This window comes from Macrobrachium rosenbergii, chromosome 48, assembly GCF_040412425.1.
Source record: "Macrobrachium rosenbergii isolate ZJJX-2024 chromosome 48, ASM4041242v1, whole genome shotgun sequence".
Lineage (NCBI taxonomy): Eukaryota > Metazoa > Arthropoda > Malacostraca > Decapoda > Palaemonidae > Macrobrachium > Macrobrachium rosenbergii.
Window position 1 is genome coordinate 67,036,052 of NC_089788.1, and position 24,168 is coordinate 67,060,219.

Consider the following 24,168-nt stretch of genomic DNA (forward strand, 5'->3'; position numbering starts at 1 on the left):
TACGTCAGGTTACGAGAGTTCCTTGTGTGACTTTCACCAGTTCAAGCTGCGACCTACCTCAGTGTCGCTTGATTCCAGTGATCGAAAGACCAACTCTTGAAGCACCTAACAACCAAATGCTTGCAGCAATTGAAAGAACGCGTTGAGCACGCGCTCATCGTCGGATTTTTATCCGACGGCGAAGCCCTCTTCATCACTCCAGACAGCGAGCTTAGAATGGTGTCTTTTGAGTCACCCCTTTGATATCATTCGCAAAGAAAACGGTTTTTTTTTTCTCTTTGAACGAAAGCTGTCGGGAATCACGTGCCAGGGCTCCTTGTATAGAAGGCGTGAGACAAGAGAGAAGCGTTGTGGGCGGGGGCGGGGGTTAAGGGGCGGAAGGGGGAAGGCTATCCTTTTAGTATAAGGGTGGATGGGTATAAAGATGCGTTTTTCTTTTGTTCCTGGATCATTGCTGGGTGCATGTCAGGACGCCTCCTTCTGGTGCCTTGTGTTGCCAAAGCGTGGCGTACTTTTTATTTGTTGTTGATTTAAATGTCACAGTTTTTTTTTCAGGTTTGGCTGTACGTTATCCCTCACAACATATTTTTGTTTATTTTTCTAATCCTTAACATTGCTTCTGATTCATATGGCAGGAGGATTTTTATAAAATCTCTCTCTCTCTCTCTCTCTCTCTCTCTCTCTCTCTCTCTCTCTCTCTCTCTCTCTCTCTCTCTCTAATTAAACTTTTAATCCTTTTCTCTGCAGCTCAATCACACATAAAGTGGAATTTTATAAACCTTCGCCACCCCCACCCCATCCCATCCTCTCTCTCTCTCTCTCTCTCTCTCTCTCTCTCTCTCTCTCTCTCTCTCTCTAATCCAAACATAATCTATATAGCATTTTCACACAAGTATTTTTTCTCCTCTCTCCTGGAAAACAATCTTTCTGCATTTGTAAATCCCCTTCCATTCGCTCGTTTTCTGGATAATCTTGTTCTAGTTCAAACGTGGATCGATAGATGGCGTTGCTTCATAGTGACACTTTCTGCCAAGATCCTTGGAAGTAGAGGAAAGAACCATTGTCATTATTGTATGGTGGCTTAGCCATAAGCATTGGAAATGTTTTGGGCGTTTTTTTTGTGTTTGGTGGTTGTGTGTGCGTTAGTTAAGGTCGTTTTGAAACTTAAATAGTGAGTTAAGTGGCAGTTATTTCATGCCAAGTTTTCTTGTATTTTGAAAGTGCACACACAGGAATAACTGTATATCTATGTATCTATTTATATCTGTATATACGCATATATATATATATATATACATACATATATATATATATACATATATATATATATATATATATATATATATATATATATATATATATATATATATATATATATATATATATATATATATATATATATATATATATATATATATATATATATATATATATATATATATACATATATATATATATATATATACATATAGCTCATGCGAAAATCATGTTCTGTTTTCCTAATATGATATATTTCAGCCTTATTTAACCTAGTGATTGTTTATAAATCATATTACCGAATTAATAAAAAACTTTTTACTAAATTCGGTTAACCACGCTACCGGGATCCCAGTTTTGTTTTGTAATTATAAATAGTTACATACACCTTTTCTAAATCCATTTATACGAGGAAGCCATAAAAATGGCAGATAAACAATTGAAAAAGCGTTACAACTATTTCACGGGACTGTGGAAACAACCGAAAGGTTTGTTTTGCTCGTTTGCTGTTTGTTTGCATAAGAACATTTCCCATACACATATTTCTGAGCCGAATTTCCCAAAGAATTTATGTTGTATTCTGTCAAAGGAAAATTTTTAGTTTCGTTCGTTCTTGCAGATTTGTAAACAAATTGTTTGTTGTTATAAATTTTGTTTTGTATTTCCTAGCATTTATTTACGATTGGTAAGGTAGATTGATGGTTATGGAGGGCTGGGTGGCCTGTTCGACGGTGTTTTTTTTTTTTTTCTTCTTTTTTTTTTGAGTTCGATATAGGGCCCGGAGGAATTCTACGATAGATTCTGTGACTAAGTGACTCAATTTCTTGTTCGCTACGAGAGAGAGAGAGAGAGAGAAAGTTCGTGTTGTTTCATTCTTGACCATTCGTAAGTTATTTGAGAGGCCTTGAAACCCTTGTCTTAGGTTCAAAATGCTGTTTTAGGTTCTCCATCCGTACGGTGAATTTTTATGTGTATATTTTGTGTTTTTAAGCCGAAGAAAAAAAAAAAAAAAAGTTCCCATATAGATCATGCTTGAATATGAGAAAAAGTAAAAACAAAAAAAATTGTCAAATCCTGAGGGGTGATACTAAGCTTGTTTTTATTTCATTTTTTTTTTTTTTTATCCCTAACCACTAGCACATAAGCCAAGATAAAGCAAGGCAGGTTGACGGGGATGAGACGGGTGGGACTGGCAATGGGTCACATTGTGGCCTGGGTTGTACAGTAGGTTGAATCACTTAAATAAATCACAGGTCCCTACCGGTATCCTTTTCCAAATGAACGGGTTTGCAAGATATCGAGGAGCGCGTCAGTAGTTGCATGACCTTTTGCAGGAAGTCTTCAAATCCTTTATTCAGTCTGGTGTGCACTTCAATATTTGAAAAGTTTCAGACTCCTGTTGCTTTGATTAATCGAACTGATTTCCCCAGACTTTTATTTTTTCTCCTGTTTTTGTATTGTACAGAAGTTTTCTTCGACGGTGGCATAGTAGTAATTTTGTGATTTATTTCTTTTAAATGAAAACTTTTGTCAAGTGTCGTCTTCATAACCGGGAAGGTCTCAAAGACAGTATTAATAACTTACAGGAATGATTGCTGCAAAGTCTCCTCCATACTTGGGTACGAGGGCACATGACTCGGTTCGTTGCGCGTTTCATTCCCAAGGGTTTCAGTGGTTCGTTGTGCGGTTTATTTTGAATGAGACTCCACAGGAACCTCTACTAATCATTGCGCCTTTCTCGCTTCACCGATTCGGTTGAATGTTGCCGAAGCTCGCCCCGACGAGATTCATTTTCCCCCGGCGGGCTTTGAAAGCTCGTTTTCTGTTCCGAATCAACAGGTTCGTTTTCTATGTCGAACTATCAAGTTTCGTTTTCGATTTCGAATCAAAGGGCGGCCGAGGCGAGGTCTCGGAGTTTGGTGGGAGGGAAAGTGTTCATTTCCTTTTCAACTCGCTGAGAGTTTGTCGAGCTTCGTTTGCTGTCTCGAACGGAGTGGAAACGCCTACATGATCGAGAGGCCGTTTGTTGTTTCTCAGTGTGATTTCGAAGACGGAATCCGAGAAATTGGTTTCTTGCTCGGGATGTGCCGAAGAAAACGTTTGTTCCCGATTCCTCTCTCTCTCTCTCTCTCTCTCTCTCTCTCTCTCTCTCTCTCTCTCTCTCTCTCTCTCTCTCTCTCTCTGAGGTTACATTTGCTATTAAAAGGTTCGTGAATATATTGGAATTTAAGAAATTTCTGAATATTTAGGACCGTTAGAATCTACAGCACTCGACTGGTAAAGTCACTACCGAATGTGACCATCTCTCTCTCTCTCTCTCTCTCTCTCTCTCTCTCTCTCTCTCTCTCTCTCTCTCTCTCTCTCTCTCTCTGGCCCCTTCCGAGATTAAATTTGCTATTAAAAGGTTCTTGAATATATTTGAGTTTAAGAATATTTTGAAGTTTAGGCCCACTAGAATCCACAGCACTGGCAACGTCACTACCCTTTTCAAGTCTCTCTCTCTCTCTCTCTCTCTCTCTCTCTCTCTCTCTCTCTCTCTCTCTCTCTCTCTCTCTCTCTCTCTCTCTCTCTCTCTGCTCGACCCTTTCCGTGATTAAATGTACTTGGAAGCTTCATGAATTATACAGTTTTAGGAAATGTTGAAAGTTTGGGATCATTAGGCAATGTAACTAGTTGATAGTCTAGTTATAATGTTTCGTGTAAATGCCGAATAGTGCCGGAACTTTGTTGGCAGAAATGCCAGCTTTTTTTTAAAGTCGTAAAAGGTTTGACGGATGGTATTCCTACTCTTTCAGTAAAAGAGCTAGGCGGCGAGCTATTTTGGTTTGCTATAGAGGTGCATGTAACATGTTACATACAAAAAATCGATAGATGATTTAAACAAGAAAGGATCGTTAATTGAGTTGATTAATAAAAATATATGATTGAGAGCTGAAGCCGATGAATCTCTAGTTAGTGATTGGTTAAGACACTGAATATTGAAAGCAAGTCTGTAGATGGTCTTATGCAATGTCAAAATATCAGTAAATCCATTTTTTAGAATTGCAAATATCCTACATAATCATATTTTCAGTTATTTAATACTTTTCCTGCATGTAAGAGCCCACTGCACAGACCATCTATGAAAAACTATAGACGGAATGTGCAGTGGGTTCTTACATGCGGGAAAAATATTGACAAGCTGAAAATATTATGTAGGATATTTAAAATTCTAAAAAACTGATTTATTGATATTTTGACATTGCACAAGGATTTAGTGATATAAAGCGAGTTGCCAGGTTAAGAAAATCCTTGATGGATGTTAAGCAAAGGAAAGTAATTGATGGTCCCGATATCAGTTACTAAATTAGCCCTGCCCCATTTTTGCATTAAGGATGAAGATTGATTAACGAGAACCAGAACCTACATCAAAAGACAAGTAAAAAAAAAAAAAGATTATTTTTTTCCAATGAGGAGGAAGTGAATCTGGGGCATATGCAGGGAAACAGTTCAAGTGTCTGGCGCATAGGTTGTTTAAATTCGTAACTTTTTTTCAGTGGTTTTATTCGTTAAGCATTGGGTAGTGAAATTTTAAGCTTGGTGTCATCTATATTATTTTTAGGTTTCTCGGTAAAGGTTGTTTACACTCAGCCTTTTGGGTATAAAAATTCATGGTTTGGAGTCTTTTATATCCAAGCAGGTTTAAGTTCAAGTCTTTTATGTGTAGGTGATTTAGATTTGGAATTTAATCATGGCAGCTTAGGTCTTGAGTCTTTTCAAGTCTTGTAATGACAGACAGTTTGAATTTTAAAATCATGCTTTTAGACTAAAATAAGGAAAGCCGATAAAATTCCAAGCAGCAAGACGCATAGGTACAAGGGATCAAGTTGTCAGAGAGAAAATACGATAAAATTTGAAGTCGAAGAAGGAAATTGGACAAAGTTGTAAGAAAGAGAGTCTGCGAAGATTTAAAGGCAGAAGAGGAATAGATATATGGGACCAATTTCATGGATGAAGAGTGACAGGTATAAGGATTCTAGTCACGTGATTGATTTTCAGATAAGATTTTTAGGTTAAAAGTGAATGAGATTTGAAACAAAGTTATAAAAGGGATAGGTAAATTAAATTACTCGTCGAAGTGGTGGAAGTCAATGGCCCATGAGCAGGATCGATAGACAAGTAAGTCCAGGTAGAGAAACTATATTTTTCAGTAATAATAAATCTAGACAAAAAAAGAAATATCACACCGATAGAAAGTTAGTTGGACAAGACTCTGACATTTCGAAATCCCGAGATGAAATGGAGAATGAAAATTTGAATTAGACTTTATCTCAGGCCGGCATTTCCATTCAGGAGACGTCCTGTTGCTCTTGCTCAAGATTCTCAATCTGGAATGGGATTGGTTCCCGAGATTTTCACGTCACTTGATAGATCAGTCGACGAGGTTTCGAGGAGGAAGACCTATTGGAGCAAGGAAGTTGGAAGTTGTTAGAGGAGTCGAATGATGAAATTCGGTTTTACCGAAAGTCAGATCAGTTGAGGAGATTTCATGCAATTGTTGTTATTTTTTATTATTCTCAAGTAGTTTGAGACCACTGATTCCCATTTCTAGATTTTGGTAGGACTTCCCCGAAATTTTTCTTCTTGAATGAGAGGCGAGAATTGGATCAACTTCAAGTTGAGGAAGCTTGAACAAGTTGATAGGAAGAGACCAAAGGGAGCGATTGAAAGGTAAAAGGCTGAAAGGAACGCAGCTGGGGCCGAAGGGAAGCTGCAGAGAACCTTTACTTCCTTCTACAGAGCGTTATGTAAGACAGCCTGTAGGGAGTACTCCCTTATGGGAAAGTCTTCATTGACAAAATTCCAAAATATCTGGTGCATTTTTAACTGAATTTTAACTCTGGTCAAATTTGCAGGAAAATTTCATAAATAAGATTTATTTTTACCAAATATACTGGACTATTTTTTAACTAGCTTTATCGACGAAGTTTAAATTTACCAAAGGAATTGGGCCAAATTTCAAGGTATCAGAAGTCCTTTTTAACGAGTTTTGTCGACAAAAGGTAAATTAACCAAAGGAATTGGTGGACTATATTTCAGTTATCAGAGTTATACTTTAATTAGTTTTATCAACAAGTAAGTTTACCGAAGAAATTGGTAGTCTTCAGTTTTGAGTTATCAGGAGTGCTGTTTAACGAGTTCGACAGATTAATTTACGAACTTTATTTCAAGTTATGAGAGATGTTGTACAATAACTTTTGCACACAAAATGTAATTTTACCAGAGGGATAGATGGACAAAATTTTCACCTATTTCAGTAAATGCCTGGGAACTTGGTGGCTTAATTTTGAGTTATCATAGTTACTATTTAATTAATTCTGACGACAGAATGTTACAAGAGGAATTGTTGGTATATGTTTTGAATTTTTAACTGTATTATTTAAGGAGTTTTAGCGACGAAGTGTCAAGTTTACCAGCGGATTTGGTGGTATATAATTTACAGAAATTGGAGGGCCAATGTTGAACGAGTACTGCCGACGAAAAATAAATTCAGCAGAATTGTTTGACTAAATTTAAAGTTCAGAGGTACTGTTAAGGACGGTTTTATACAAGTGAATTTAACATAAGATTTAGTAAATGAGTTTTAAAATGCCAGAGTTTTGGTTTGACTAAATATAGCGACGAAGCTGAAGTTTAAAGAGGATGACTGTTTATTAGAGGAATTAGCAGATGAGATTTAAGTGAAACCAAGTAATTGGCAAATGGGATTTTTGGTCTTTTAAAGTTATTAAAGGTGCAAAGCAGATATATCCACTGATATTAAAAAATCACAGGAATTCGTTAAAGAGATCGATAGTTGATACAACTTTTGTGTGATGATCCATCGAGAAACTTTTGATTGGCAGTTGAGGATGAGATTGATGATCTGTTGAACAGCCTCAGCCCGAGTTGATTGACGCATCAAAGGCTGAATATTGAATGAGATTTGGCATTGGTGAATGATGTCTAAACTCATAAGAAGCCTGAATGTTAAGACCGAATACCGTAAGAGAAGGAAGATGACTATTTGAAGTTTAGTAGGAAGATTTTAAAAATCATTATATTGACATGTCAATGAATTATATAACTGACTAATTACTTCATTTTTCAACGATGACGTTTTTATTGTGGTCAATAAATTTACAGTCTAAATCTCTGTGTTGATTTAATTCTGAGCCAGTCGTGCGAATCTAAGCTACCAACTAGAATAGTTCTATGTAGTTTTAATTTCAGTTTTTTACGATCTCAGCTGAGTTGACTCTACAATATTTCTTAAGCAGAGGGATGATAATTCGCATATTACATACGGTGAATTTAATATTTTAGTATTTATTATCTTCTGACATCATTACACACATAATAATCTACTTGATCTGGTATTCATTAATTATATAACCCATGTTGTACACTTTTACATAAAAATTATCAAGTTTCGTGCAACGAATATACCAGAAGACAAACTTCGAACTAAGTTAGAGATTTCCAACAAACGAAAAAATCTGCTAAAGTTCGCCTTCACATAGAGCTCAAGTGAAGTTAGAGGAGGAGCATTTGCACATTTTAAATAAACTATACCTATTTATTTTTATTACTACCCGACATTTCCAGTATTTTCGAAAGCGAAAGCTAGGACTGGTGGAAAATATTTCAGTCTTTTAGTGGATAAACGTGATCAAATTTTTCATTATTCATTTCTTTCAGCCCTGAAAGTAGTGTAAGTGTGTAAAGTCGTTACCTTTTTCTTTGCGTTTTAAATACAGTCGTCTCAATATTTAAGAATCTTTTCTCATACCACTGCTTGTCTGGCTTTTGAACCCACTGTCACACCAAGACCCCATTCCGGTATCTTAACGAACCAATTCTCGTAACGTAATATGCTGATGTCTTTACGACCGCATTCGTGTAATTTCTCCTGCCGTTTTCTCGCTCCCCCACGAAGTCAGTCTCTTGAAGCGGCCTGTCGTTATCACGTAGGCTAATAAACTTCGCCCGTCGTTATCTTATGAACCCCCATGAACTCATTCGAACATCATATCAAATGAAACGTAAACGAAGGAATTCGAGTGAGATGGAATTCGCCGTCGGCAGCCAATAGCCTAGAAGACGTGATGGCCCTCTTATCGAAATATATCTCCTCTCTCCTGCTCTCTGCCATTCTCCTACATTGCTCTTTCCTCCTCCTCCTCCTCCTCCTCCTCCTCCTCCTCCCCCTCCTCCTCCTCCTCCCCCCTCCTCCTCCCCCTCCTCCTCCCCCTCCTCCTCCATGGTCTCCCTTTTCCCCGTCCCCCAACCACCTTCTCCATTAACTTCCTCATCCTCCATTTCATACCCTTCTTCTTCATCCATCTCTTCTTCCCCCTCCTGATCCCCCCTCCCCACCTCTCCCTCCTCCTCCTCCTCCTCCTCCTCCTCCTCCTCCTCCTCCTCCTCCTCCTCCTCCTCTCGGATATCTCAGTGCAATCCATTAATCACCAGATGCGATTATCACCGGGGATGCTTCTGCGTTAGCCCGAGATAGCGGAAAGGTTTGTGGAGGAATGCATGCTATTTGCGGGAAATAATTTATTTGTGTGGGCGTTTTCTGTGCGTGGGGCGGTGGGTGGGAGGTGTGGTTTGGGGAAGAATTATTAGTTTGAGGTGAGGGCGAGGAATTATTATTTTGTTAGTGCTGAGGATGAACGAGATGAAGATGGTTGAAAGTTTGTACAGTGCTTGTTAAAATGGCTACATATGAATTATATAGATATGCACGTATATATATGCATTTATATATATATATATATATATATATATATATATATATATATATATATATATTTATATGTATATACATATGTGTGTGTGTGTAGATTAAGCTTTGCTTCCCCAACAGAGGATGATTCCCCATAAAAGACAGGACAGTGAAAACTACCACTATGTATTGAAACTATAGAATTGCGAATGCAAAAAACAAAGTATTCCTTTCTACTTCCTCTTACACAACATCTCTCCAGCCGTACCTACAGTAGGTCATCCTCTCGTCCTTATTCCCAACTCTCCCGAATTGTTCACTGTTTTCACCATCCTAACATCTTTAATTCTTTCTACATGACCAAACCATCTCAGAACACACTGGTTCATCCTTTTACACACGCTAAACCTTAGTATAGTACCTTTTGCTTCCTATCAGATTCCTTGCCCATTATATTTATCTTATGGCTCTTATACTATGTATACAATTCATCTCCGCAGTTTCCATTTTTTATTTCATTCCTATTATACAACCACACTTCACTTCCTTTGAGGAGAATTGGTTCAGCAATCCCTTCATACATTCTAGCCTTACATTTCACAACCGCACCAAGTGTCGTCCCAATCTTTTGCAACTATTGTTTCACCCACAAAGTGACTCGCCTCCTGTTATCATACCATCATCTTAAACATTATGTTCAAATACCTATACTAATCTACCTCTTCCTCTTCCAATCTTCTTCCGTCCATACGAAAATTCTTTGTATCATCTCTTGATTTCCATTTATCCTCAAAACCTTATTCTTGCTCAAATTTACTGTCAAATTTTTCCTTGTTGCAAACACTTTCGACCCTTTCACTAGTCTGTACAGTTTCTCTTCCCGGTCTCTAACCAGTACAGAATCGTCTTCAAGCATCAGCTAATCCACGTTCCATACACGATTATTAATATTTTTTTTTTTTTTAGTTCTCAACTTGTATCTACAATCGGCATCCTTTCTCCATTTCTTTAAGCTGACTGTCTATAGAGAATAGTCTATATTTCAGATACTTTATAATGTATTTACACTTATTTATGTTTGTTTCTACAGTTGTGGTCGGCGAATATGAAGTTCAAGTATACGACCAAGTGGTAATGTCTGGCAACACAGGCGTGCTGCGCTGCGCCATTCCCTCGTACGTGCGCGAGTACGTCACTGTGACGTCATGGCTTCACGACAATTCCTTCAACATTTATCCTTCGCTGCATGGCGGTAAGTACGGTACTTTTTACTCAACTGTGGTTGTGCTGGTTTTGTTATTTTGGCATTTTTAATGTTGGAAAGAATTTATGACGTATCCTTGTCTTACGTTATGAGAAGGGTTTGTTACCTCTTATGTTTGTGGCTTGCTAGTGTTTGTTGGTCTGTATCTCTCGTTTGTTTGCAGAAGCTCGCAAAATGTTATTTGTGGATCCTAGCGAAAATCTGGACCTCGTAACTATCAGTACGTAATTTGTTATTGGGAAAGATAGGAATGCAACTTTTGGGGAAGGGATCTTTTTGTGGGTTGAGGATACTCATTCTTGGCTTAGGTTTTTCGTACTCGGCTAGTACTCTCCTAGGCCCGCGTTCGATTCTCCGGCCGGCCAATGAAGAATCATAGGAATTTGTTTGTGGTGATAGAAATTTATTTCTCGCTATAATATGGTTCGGATTCCACAATAAGATGTAGGTTCCGTTGCTAGGTAACCAATTGGTTCTCAGCCACGTAAAATAAGTCTAATCCTTCGGGCCAGCCCTAGGAGAGCTGTTAATCAGCTCAGTTGTCTGGTTAAACTAAGGTATACTTTTGGCTTAGGTTTGCCCTCTCCAAACACACTCGATTCAGTATGCATCTATTTTTATAGGTGTATGTGTTTTACAGTTATGCCTACATTTAGGGCGAGTTTACATGTGTGCATGTGTGTATGGTTTGTAATATCCTTCTACTTTTATTTAAATATTTTGAAAAAAATATATATAAGGAGTGCCAATTCCTTGCGTGTTTAAAATTCGACATTTGTTTTCCCCCACCGAGCACTGATTCGAAGTGAGAAAATGCCATCAGAATCATTGGTTATATAAGCTGACGTGTGCAAGAATCTTTTATAGATGCCCCAATGAATACGACATCTTTGGAAAAAGGAATTGTTGGAACGCGTGATTACTCTGCTTAGGTATTTACCGGTTAGTTTATTTTAATGACCTTCACTGTGACCATGATAAAACATGAGGCCGGACATGCATGAGATTTAAAAGAAAAATTGACAATTTCCGTCTTGGCGACAAGAACCTTAAATTGTTAAGTGAAATCCGTCCACTACTCTGTTCGGGTCGTTGGTTACGTGCGAGAGAAAACAGAGCCAGTTACCAGGTCGAGTTAAAAAAAAAAAAAAAAAAAAAACTCTATCCTAGAACTTGTAAAAATAAGAAAAAGAGAATAAAGAAGAGGGGGGGAAAATGGTAGGCCGGACTCTTGTGTTCTTCAAAGAGAACACTCGTAAAGTTTCGGGAAGTTGAGTTGTTTATGTCATCCAAAAATGAACATCCTTTCTTTTTTTATTTACTCCGCAACATTGCCCTGTATTTCGTGTGTGTATACAGATGTGAATTCATCGCTTCTCTCTTTTCTTTTTAGTTTTATTTTCTTTTCCAGCCCCGCGTTCATGCTCCATTTTTCTCATAGTACACGATAAAAAGGATTTTCATTTCCTCGTGTCAAAGGATATTGGTGTCCTTAATGTCCTGTGGCATTTCGGGTGGACTTTTGGAGAGAGAGAGAGAGAGAGAGAGAGAGAGAGAGAGAACGATCAATATGTTACATCTACAAGTAAGAGAAGGAACAAGGAAATGCATGGATCTCTCTCTCTCTCTCTCTCTCTCTCTCTCTCTCTCTCTCTCTCTCTCTAAGCGCGTCTAAAATCTCATGTTGTGCTCGCGGGTAAGAGAGCCGATCTGTCATCGCTTCAGAAAGTTTCACGGTAGTTTCTTTTCTTTAGAAGGTTCGAGGAAGAATTAAGGTATTTTTTACCTTTTCTGAATCTTGCGTGAGATTGTGTATGTAACCACGCCAGTTTACATGCGCGCACATACACAACCACATTTTGTGTGTACATGTACATCTGTATGTACGTATGACCTTGTAATGGTCATAATTACCTTCACACTTCTTTGATACGCTTGTCATTGCAAAGCCTAAGATCCAAATGGATAACAAGCGAAAGAAATTTGAAGGCCTTGACAGGATTCGAACCTGCACCCGATATGTCCGAATGAGGTTACCATTACCTTGACCGAGAAGAGGTATACAAGAAGTACATCAGACTTTTCCCACTCAAACATTTTCTTAAATAAATGCTTAATTAAACACACTGCTACGTTGGTGAGGATAATTCGACTCCAGCTCAAGTAAATGCACCTGAATTTGATCGATATGAACGGTAACAGACTTTAATCCAACCTCGTGGTCAAGCTGTTATTCGTTAACCTCATTCTGACATATCGGGTGCGAGTTCGAGTCATGCCTCAGGCGTCAGAGTTTGTCCATTTGTTTCTTCTTCTGGATCTTCAGTATTTTATATATATATATATATATATATATATATATATATATATATATATATATATATATATATGTATATATATATATATATATATATATATATATATATATATATATATATATATATATATATATATATATATATATATATATATATATATATATATATATATATATATATATATATATATATATATATATATATATATATATATATACACACAGATATATAAAATTTTGTCTACTAAATCATGTAAAGGTGTAGCTTTGAAAATGACATGACGTCAGTGCACGAATTACTTAGGATATTCAGCATGTCCGTTCTGTAATTTTAATACAAGCCAGTTCATTGTATTACTCTCCTATTTGGTTCACCGACATCTGAATTTACAGATTAAACGGGTCTGGTAATCCGTTTTATTACCGAATTTGGAGGGGCTTCTGAATGGGTGCCTTTGAGAGGTCAGAAACTCTGTGGGCGTGTGATATTGAGGTGCAGGTAATCTCGGGCCCCGAGTTTGATTTCTAGAGGTAATCTAGTTTGGGATTTTGTGTATTTTATTTTAACTGTCTCACTATTGGTACTCTCACTTCATTTGTTCCATACTGAGGTTCTTCCCATGTTGGGGAATTATTGGCTTGTAGTATTCTGCTTTTACAAATAGAGTTGCGATTTAGCTAAGAATGATAAAAATTATAAAGCCTAACTGGTTGTCACTGAAAACAATCCTAAACCCTCTGAATTATGTAAGAATATGAAAATTTAAAAACCAAACCTCAAGCACTCTTCTGTAGCCAGAATAGCTGTATTCCATTTGCAATACCTGAGCTTCTTCATCAGGCTCAGAGTCTAAATACGGCTTCTACAAGGCCATCTTAACCCTCTTTAGGCCTAGCAGTCCACTTCGAACACACTCTCCGATATCAAAAAGATCGGATTTTGGAAAGATATTTTAACTTTGATTTATAGACCTAACGGTAGTTTGAGAAATTTTGATGTGAATATGAGTTCCGAACATGAAGGATTTATCAACGTTAGTCTAGTAATCGAGCCTCATGTTATTTTGGATTTTGGCTTTGATACTGGGGAGTTTGTTCGAAATAGATTGTAGACCTAAAGAGGGTTAAGATGGACTTACATACTCTTACACAGTTCTGAGAGTTTAGGATTGTTTTCAATGACAGCAGTTAGGCATTAGAATTTGTATCTTTATCAGCTAAGCCGCAACTCTGTAAAAGCAAAGTACTACACTACAGGCCAATGATTCCAACAGGGGAAGCATCTCAGGATAAACTATGTACAGCACTTGTTGTTGCTTGCGGTAATCGTTGATTTCATTCATAATAGATGATTGCAGGAATTGTCGTATGGTACTGACTGAGCTGACAGGGAAAACAATAAGTAAAGCTTTCAAGTCTTACTTGTTATAAGTGTATTACAAAACACGTGGTAACAGTATCGGGTTCGGAGTAAACTGTTCCTGTAAAATACCTCTGGTATGAAAGGCCTTGGAATGTTCCAGTGTCGGTGGTCTGTAAATGCATGTCAGTGAAATGGAGAAGAAAGGAACGAAAGATAACGAAACGGTCATTTGAAGCGGACAGTGAGAAGAAAGCGCCATATTGGGAACATGAGGTTTGGGAAAACCAATGCATACTGGAATGCACTTTTTGTGACTTTCTCTCTCTCTCTCTCTCTCTCTCTCTCTCTCTCTCTCTCTCTCTCTCTCTCTCTCTCTCTCTGCAAACTTGCTGGCATGTGCATGAATAGACAATTTTGCCACATTGGATGGATCAGCGGAGTTAAACAATGTTGGGTCCAGTCAGTATTTGAACAAGTATAGACTGATGAAGAACACCAGATACTGTCGTGACACAGGCTCCCGAGATCCCCTGACGGTGCAGTGAACTATCGTGGGAACTATGGCTAAGTATTGCAGTGTTCCGTTCCCGTTTGCTGGGTCCGTGGATTATTCCAGACCGACTGCATGCTAGTCATCACAACTGTAAACGATTAGTAGGGGTCTGCTAGGAACAAGAAAAGGGTGTGGGGCTAGCAGTCTCACTCCTCAGGACTTGCTGAAAAACCGAAAGGGTGTACCCTTCTGGAGCCACCCTCTTAAGCATAAAAAGGCATACGTTAAAAAATTATGTATACAAAAACATATGCATATATATGTATATATAATATATATATACTATATATATACAGTATATATATATAAATTATATATATATATATATATATATATATATATATATATATATATATATATATATATATATATATATATATATATATATATATAAGCATGTTGACGATCGCCCTACAGAAGAGTAATACAAACCTGTAATAGACAGGAATAATATAGAGGTCATGTTACCTCTCCGGAAACCTACATCGCTAATTCCATGGAAGGGTCAAGAAATCAAATATTATGAGAAGATATTTGTAGAAGGGGGAAAACCGGTAGTGCATTAAGGAAGTGATATTTTCGAGTGGCAAAACAAATAAATTTTGGGAGGCTGAGAGAGAGAGAGAGAGAGAGAGAGAGAGAGAGAGAGAGAGAGAGAGAGATGGGGCTCACCTTTTCTGTTGTCGGGTGATAGAGAAAATAGTGTGGCCCAGTATAGTATTTAGAGAGAGAGAGAGAGAGAGAGAGAGAGAGAGAGAGAGAGAGAGAGAGAGAGAGAGAGAGATCGTTTGTCTAACATATCGTTTGTGAGAGAGAGGTTCCTCTCCTTTTGATGTATGATATAGATTATTAATTTGTTTAGTGTTATGGGAGTTAGCGGAAGCAGTACCATTACTTATCAACAGTAAAACATTTTGAGAGAGAGAGAGAGAGAGAGATAGAGAGAGGGGCTCCCCTTTCTGTTGTTGGATGATATAGAAAATTGTGTAGCCCAACATATTATTGAGAGAGAGAGAGAGAGAGAGAGAGAGAGAGATAGAGAGAGAGAGAGAGGGAGGGACTGAGGGACTCTATCTCCTCTTCACCCAATGTAGATATCAACCTAGAGTGAAGTGCATGAAGTTGAAATAGGCTAAGAAGCACTAAAATGGGTAGGGATCCTAGGGCATTCTTTAGAGGGGAATCAGACGTGGAATGGGGGATCGGACATTTGGATGGGGGCGGGGGGAAGCAGAATCAGGAGAAGGAGGCCTTGTTCCACACAGCAATTACACGCCCTGATTTATGTTATTTACCACCAGGCCAAAGATCCTATTATATTACGCCGTCTCGTTTCCCCCGGGTTTATTCCTCTCCTCGACGTTCGGTTACTCTTTTTTTTTTCCTCTGACCTCTTTTTTTTTTCCCCTTTGGCCTCCTTGACGTTTATTTCCTGGGCCTTTTCCATTTATCATTTTTGTTATGACAGTGCCATTACTTTTTTCTTGTTTATTTCCTAGGTTATATTTCTGTGTATTATGTATTGGAGCACTTTAGTTTGTTGCAGTTTTATTATTATTATTATTATTATTATTATTATTATTATTATTATTTCTTACGGACTTTTTTTTATATAAATTTGTGCGCAGGATTTCCTACACCAAAGTGGTGTTTTTATCATACTGAATTTCATATTTGCGTCTCATCATTGTAATGTTTGAAGATGAATATATTCTTAGGGCTCACCACAAGTTTTATCATTATTGTCAAAAGTAACATTTGTATGCTTGCTTCTTCATTTTCGCTTTCCCGTACATTCGTTTTGATTTTTCTCTGCTTGCGCAGTTTGAAATAGTAAATAATAGTAGTATTAAATAATTCTTGCTCATTTCTACTGGTGTTACTTGACATTCATTTTCATGCAAAATCCATTTTATACATCTAGTAACTGGATTTTTGGGGTGTGTGTGTATATATATATATATATATATATATATATATATATATATATATATATATATATATATATATATATATATATATATATATATAGTCTTGCATATATTTTCAAATGTGGTGGTTTAAATTACCGAGAACTAGATGCGAGAAACTAATTATTATAGTTATTGACACGAATATAAATTTTACAGGTTTCGTTTTATTCTACTACATTCATACGATAAAATATGTGCTTTTCCATATAATTAAACGAGAGAGAGAGAACTCTTGGGCATTTCCTGTTTTTCTCTCAGATTTTATATTTTCCGCAAAAAAAAGGCGATTCTTTATGTCTCGTGCTACTTACTCCTGTTTCTAATTTATTCGTCTTATATTTCAGGGAGTTTTACTTATGTTGCGTAAATGTATTCAACCTTTTTCCATGATTTACTCTTCCGTAGGGATCCTGGAGTAAACAAAATACAGACAAGTTAACTTTATGAGAGAAAAAGTTTGTAGCTTCCGCTGCAGTTGACTCGGATCTTATGAATTCCGTAGACTCTCTCTCTCTCTCTCTCTCTCTCTCTCTCTCTCTCTCTCTCTCTCTCTGTGGTGGCAAAAGGGAAGTAAAAGGGAAACAAACTCCCGGGACTTGACGCCATAGGCCAGACGAGATTGGCGTTTTGTGCACGTTTTGTTTGTTGTTGCTGTTTGAACTGAACCCCTTGGCTCACTTCTTTTGGATTGGGGCGCACTTTTGGTGTGCTGGAGCGTGCGTACATGTGCATACACAAACTTACATGCTACGTACACACACATATATAAATGTATATATATATATATATATATATATATATATATATATATATATATATATATATATATATATATATATATATATATTTATATATATATATATATATATATATATATATAAGGGTTGATATATATGCCTCACCAGTTGCTCGGTTCGATACTTGAGAAAGCCAGAGCGCTCAGGCACCTTGGTTTATTCCAGTAGTCATCATCTATTGGCCTATGAAGGGAATTATGTACGTAGTAGTCCGTTTGTCTGCTGTAGGTAACAGCCACAATGGAGAGGGCTATTCGTTCAGGAAACTCATCTCAAAACGGTTAGTTAAATGTAGGAGGTTACCCTCTGGAGCCTTCCGTCTAAGGCGAATGAGGCGTATAAGGTGTGTGTATATATATGTATGTATTTATGTGTGTATGCATATATTATATATATATATATATATATATATATATATATATATATATATATATATATATATATATATATATATATATATATATATATATATATATATATATATATATATATATATATATATATATGTATACATACATAAATATATACATATATATACATATATATATGCATATGTAGCCATTTATTGATGCATATCCATGTTCCGTAGTCACTTTTCCATTATCACCAGCGTTTAATTCTCTTCCTGCTCCTCTTTAATTCTCTTCCTGCTCCTCTTCTGCTTCCTCCCCTTCTTAATCGCACCTGGAATATGATAGAGGCCTCCCTTTTATGTTTGGGATTTCCGTTTGGTTTTGAAGTTCATTAACCTATGAAAGGGAGAGGCAGCTAAAGTAAACTCGATATGCAAACGCCTTTTCCACAGATCTAGGTCAGGCTGGATTAAAAAAAAAAAAAAAAAAAAAAAAAGAGTCTTGGTGTATCTTTTCTGAAATATTATAGAGGAAGAGAACTGAATTCCCATGTAGATTTGAATGCCAATGTAATATATATATATATATATATATATATATATATATATATATATATATATATATATATATATATATATATATATATATATATATATATATATATATATATATGATATGTAAACAGTATCGTATGCATATTCTTATTAGATTAATGACGCTTTAATTTTGGTATATGTTAAGCTTTCATTGGATTTTCTCTCTCTCTCTCTCTCTCTCTCTCTCTCTCTCTCTCTCTCTCTCTCTCTCTCTCTCTCTCTCTCTCTCTCTCTCTCTCTCATGTGAATGGGGCCAGACACTCGCACATTCACATGTGCGATGATGTAGTAGTTTGATCCTACCACCTGATAACTGAGCAAGATAAGTTAGAGAAGTTGGACAGATAGAAAGGAAAAAGGGCGAAAGCCCTGTATTTTGCTGTGTAGGAGATAGAAAGACTGAGAAGAAAAGGAACGAATGAAAAGGAAAATGGTGAAAGTCGCGCAATTTGTTCTGTAGGGAAACAACAAAATCCCTATTTTGTGTATGGATGTTCTGTGTGGTAGTATCTTTGCAGAATTTGACCGGATCCAGGTGGAAATTGAAAATGTCCCGCACCTTTATTTCTGATTTAGCCGAAACATATAGGATCAAATGAACTTCTCTTAACTCAGCTTGGAAATCACTGGGTTCGGGGCTATTTCTGCTCTCCGTGCCTGCAAATTCGACTTATTCTAGTGAACAGGGACGCTTCCGTAATTCCCGAATAAATGTATATGTTTTGTATCTAGTTTGGCAAGGTCCCTTGAATTAACAGACACGGATTTTGCGAATAGTTAGACCGCACGGAATTTCTGTTTCATTTTTTTAAACCCACACACCATTCCAGGTTATTTCTTCAGTTCAATTTTGGAATCAAGCTTTTTTTTTTTATTTCCATTCCAAATATTTTCGTGCCATCCTGCTTAGAAAATGCTTGGTGTATATTAAATTGTATTTTGTAAGCACCAACTCTCTCTCTCTCTCTCTCTCTCTCTCTCTCTCTCTCTCTCTCTCTCTCTCTCTCTCTCTCTCTCTCTCTCTCTCTCTCTCTCTGTGGAGTTCATCTTTCGCTATTCTACGTTTCCATGAACCACAAATCCTCTTCATTACCTCCATCCGAATGATAAGTTTGGTGGTATTCTGTAGCTGACATATTCTCAGATGCAGTCTCTCTTTTCGTGTATATACCGTGTGCTCTTGTGCAAAAAGCTCACACACGTGCACACACTATATATATATATATATATATATATATATATATATATATATATATATATATATATATATATATATATATATATATATATATATATATATATATATATATATATATATATATATATATATATATATATATATATATATATATATATATATATATATATACATGTACCTCTCTCAATCCCTGTGAACCTTGTAGGAAGACGACAGTAGAAATCACACCCAGGTAGGAAAAGGTTATGGGGCCAGCAGCCTCACCCCAAAAACCTTGCATGGAACCAGAAGCTGACACATCTATTCTCGTTCCTCAACGCTTTTGAAGGGGATATATATATATATATATATATATATATATATATATATATATATATATATATATATATATGTGTGTGTGTGTGTGTGTGTGTGTATGTATATGTACTGTATATAGTGTTTATCATACTGTAGTTGATGATGCTTAATGTAACAATATCTGTATCAACAATAGTTAATGATGTACTCCCTTAATATGAATTACACTGCCACTCTGTAACGACTGTTCATGAGAGGATGTGGATTTTTGGTAGGTACAAGATCAGAGACAATCATTCAGTGGCATGTGCCCCTTCCGCATTGGATGAATGGATGGTAGACCATTGTAATGTGAAAATGGACTTTCACAAGATAGGGCGTGAAAGATAGGACGATTATGAAGCTTTTAGTGGACAAAGGCTATTTCATATGTTATAGTTTTGGCCCTTTCTAACGTTAAACGCCTCCTATACCAGATACTCTGATATTAATTCGTCCTTAATTTATCAGTTTAAGGTCGTTATATGTTACTTTATCATTTTTCGTCCTTATCATATTTATTTTTTTCTTTTTATTTTCATTTTACCTACGTAAAATGTTACGTTTACATATTTAAAGGTTTCAGTTATGATAACTTGCTTCCTTTTAGTGACAACCAACAGTTTATATTATTTAAATTTCTGTATATTTGATTGCCACTCTGTTACCTTGTTCCATTCCCTGCATAGGAAACGCAGTTCCTGGCAAATATAGAAACCATTTCTCTTTGTAAAAGAAATCTGCAACTTAGTGAACCCTGTTGTGGTCCTGAATATCAAATCCTCGAAGTTATTTTGCAGACTACCTCAAAAAAATTGTAAGTACACGATTATATTATATACTTTGCCTTTCTAGGATTAAGAATGGTTTACATTCTTGTGTAAACCATGGTGCCTAGCTTTCCGTTTTCTTTTGTACCGGAGGTGATACATGCCTCGTTTATATGCATTTGAGGCTAACCCTTGCTTTTAGATGTTTCTGTTTTATTTTTAGAAATTGCCCACCGCTATTTTATTTATTAAATGCACCCGCAGTTGTGCCTCATAAATATTCGCTTATTGTTCCAAAAAAAATAAAATGAACATGGAAAAATGCAGCAGAAAGTTCAGGCTCAAATCTGAAAGAACCAATCCCTCAGATAGCCACAAAGGTTCTCTCAACTCTTCATGCTGTTCAGATATTCAGGCTTCTCGAAGTCACAAACTGGGCGATCGACCAGTTTGATGAATCATTCGTTATGTGGAAATCTAGTCAACTGGTAATGTACCTTATTCGGCATTTCATTTGCCTCTTTATCAGGAGGTGGGTCTGTGGGTATTTAAAGCGTGAATTCTATTATCACACTTTTTAATCAGGACTGGCTGTATGTATCTGTGCTTTTGAAAGCGTAGACATTCGCTCTTTCTACAGTGCCTTCCGCAAAATGCAGTGAACGGTGCTAAATATTACATGCATTTTTTTACCAACTTCTCCATTGCTTTCTGCCTTCTCTCTCTCTCTCTCTCTCTCTCTCTCTCTCTCTCTCTCTCTCTCTCTCTCTCTCTCTCTCTCTCTTCTTGCACAAATCCCCCAGGCAAACCTTTTGTGCGCATAATAATTAGGGTAATACTAATGCCACTCAACCTATAGCAGGTTTTATTCTGTCCAAACCATTGATATGGAAATTGGTCTTCTTGAATTAAAAAGTGCCGATAGAATTAGGTGCCGGTGTATGTTCATCCTAAAGAGTTACTGTTAGCGATTGGCTGAATGCTGGATCAATGAACAATTGGAAATCAAATTATTGGACTCTCTCTCTCTCTCTCTCTCTCTCTCTCTCTCTCTCTCTCTCTCTCTCTCTCTCTCTCTCTCACAGAAATAATTCAGTAGTGCTGATGGTTCTCATAAATCATTTTCATTTTTTTATTTGCGAGTCTACCGCCTGTGTCCTTACCAAATTAACTATTACGATGGATGGCCCATAACTCTTTTATTCAGTTACGTGTTCCTTTACTTATGATCTCGATTGTAGTTACTTTTATTTGTAAGTACGCTGTTTACTGACTTATTTTTATTTACTACTTCAACACTCTCGTTCCTCGCATGATAAATTGTTTATCGATAATCCTTTCAGATTTCGTCATTGACACCTACATAGTTGCAGGGTTTAAATATTCCTGAAAATTAGTATTTTTCGCTTCATCTTCCATATAAAGGAGAACGTTCGAAGTTTGAAATTGATGTTTTGTCTTATCTCGAATGACGTTTGTGGGATGTTATTTTATGTGATGTCAAATATCCCTTTTTTATCATTATTAATAGTATTGTCTACAGCTCTGTAAAAGAAGACTATTGGGCCGGCTTTGCCTGTCCGTCCGCACTTTATTCTGTCCGCACTTTTTTCTGTCCGCACTTTATTCTGTCCGCACTTTTTTCTGTCTGCCCTTTTTCTGTCCGCCCTCAGTTCATAAAAACTACTGAGGCTAGAGGGCTGCAAATTGGTATGTTGATCATCCACCCTCCAATCATCAAACGCACCACATTGCAGCCATCTTGCCTCAGTAATTTTTATTTTATTTAAGGTTAAAGTTAGCCATACTCGTGCGTCTGGCACCGCAACAACACAGACCACCACGGCCGGCTGAGAGTTTCATGGGCCGTGGCTGAGAGTTTCATACAGCGTTGTGCGCTGTACAGAAAACTCGATTGCGCCGAAGAAACCTCGGCGCAATTTTTACTTGTTTTTAATGTTGTTGATGTTGCTGCTGTTGTTTCTTGTTGATTTTCCTGTTTATCCATAATCCTACTTCCTGGCAAAGGATTTGGTTCCAGAAGGGGTTACCCTTCTAGTTTCCAGAAGTATTATTGCATGAGGTTGCTAGCCCCTTGCCCTGTACTACTTCTGTTACGATCATCATCATCATTATTATTTTATGTTACGATCCTCACTGTCAACAGCATTATTTCCCCCTTAAAAGCTACTAACGTCATCATCCACATTACTAAGACCCTCCCAACGCATCGATTCCAACGGAACGCTAGTATAAGCCGGGTTTCATACGCGAAAGCCATCCATTAGTCAGCCGACGGCATCGGCTTGTCACATTGAAACCCAGTTCATGCATTTGGACGCGGCGGTCCCCATACGCTTCCAGCTTCGCTTATTTATTCATTAAACACGAAATAGATCATAATTAAATAATTCCGTACGACAGAAATGGAGGAATTTAGCTCCGACCAGACTGGCCATGCTACTCCCTCCCATCACCCCTTCCTATATCCCTCCTCTTCCTACCACCCCCTCCTCCCCGTGTTATAGATACTAAGGGAGGGGGGGTGGGTGATGTCCTTGCTATATGTCCTTACGGAGGAATAGGTCGTAATGATGGTGCCATGGTGACAGTGATAGACAGGCCGCTGCCATTATTAGTCCGGATGGCTGTATTATCAATAAGTTATGAGCTAATCGACACTAATTATTTAAAACGGGACATGTTTCAGTCCTAGTTAGAATTCCCGTCCGCTCCGTTTTTTCTCCTTTGCATAATCCTTGAGCTTTTATTACGGCTCGTATTGAATTAACATTTATAACGTAGTAAGTGACGAATACATACCCAACAGAAAGTGTTTTTCACTTTTTGTGTCCTAAATTCGCGTGGAAAATGATTATAGTCCTACCTGTGATAGGCGAAATGTTCATTTGAGTCCAATATCGATAAATTTATTTGTTAGCAAACGTCCTTTGCCTCTGTAAACCCATTTCTGATATGATTGTCCGTTATTGCGTTGGTGATGCGATGGGAAAAGCATTTAATGAAACGAGTTATTTTCACTACTACTACTGCTGCTTTCATGAGTGTTAATAATGGCAGCAGCAATAGTAGTAGTAGTAGTAGTAGTAGTAGCAGCAGCAGCAGAAGCAGCAGCAAATATGAACAGTAGTAGTAGTAAATATGAGTAGTAGCAGTAGTAGTTAATAGTAGTGACAAATATGAATAGTAGTAACAAATATGAATAGTAGTAGTAGTAGTAGTAGTAGTAGTAGTAGTAGTAGTAGTAGTAGTAGCATCAAATATAAATAGTAGTAATAGTCGCCAGTAGTAATAGCAGTAGTAGCAGCAAATATGAATAGTAGTAGTAGTAGTAGTAGTAGTAGTAGTAGTAGTAGTAGTAGTAGTAGCAGTTGGTAGTGGTACTGTGGTAGCAGTAGTAAATATGGATAATAGTAGTAGTAGATTTAGTAGTAGTAGTAGCAGAGACTTTTTAATTACCTTTCACGTGAAAGTCGTGTAACCAAACATAAAGTGTCTGCAGAGAAATCCAGTGTATCAGCAAGTACAACATTCTTCGTCAGACTTTCGAGTCAAAATCGCTTCTTATAACTACACAAAAAGACGGACCAAATTCACGTCAAACCCCGTTAGACATTTTG

The 24,168-nt window shown here is 37.1% G+C and overlaps 1 protein-coding gene across 10 annotated transcripts in view; it reads left to right on the plus strand.

Moving 5' to 3' along the window:
* The window catches only part of LOC136831491 (cell adhesion molecule Dscam2-like), a 712,499-nt gene that overhangs the window by 281,819 nt on the left and 406,512 nt on the right, over nucleotides 1-24,168 (plus strand). For 9 of the 10 annotated variants that reach the window (XR_010850906.1, XM_067092005.1, XM_067092006.1 and 6 more), the window contains exon 4: nucleotides 10,098-10,259. Coding sequence is in view for 9 of the 10 variants with exons in the window: in XM_067092005.1 (XP_066948106.1) it covers nucleotides 10,098-10,259 (162 nt within the window). In the remaining variant the exon portion in view is untranslated. Of the gene's footprint in view, nucleotides 1-1,078; nucleotides 1,172-10,097; nucleotides 10,260-24,168 lie in introns of those variants that run through there. The other variant, XM_067092011.1, reaches the window with a different exon arrangement.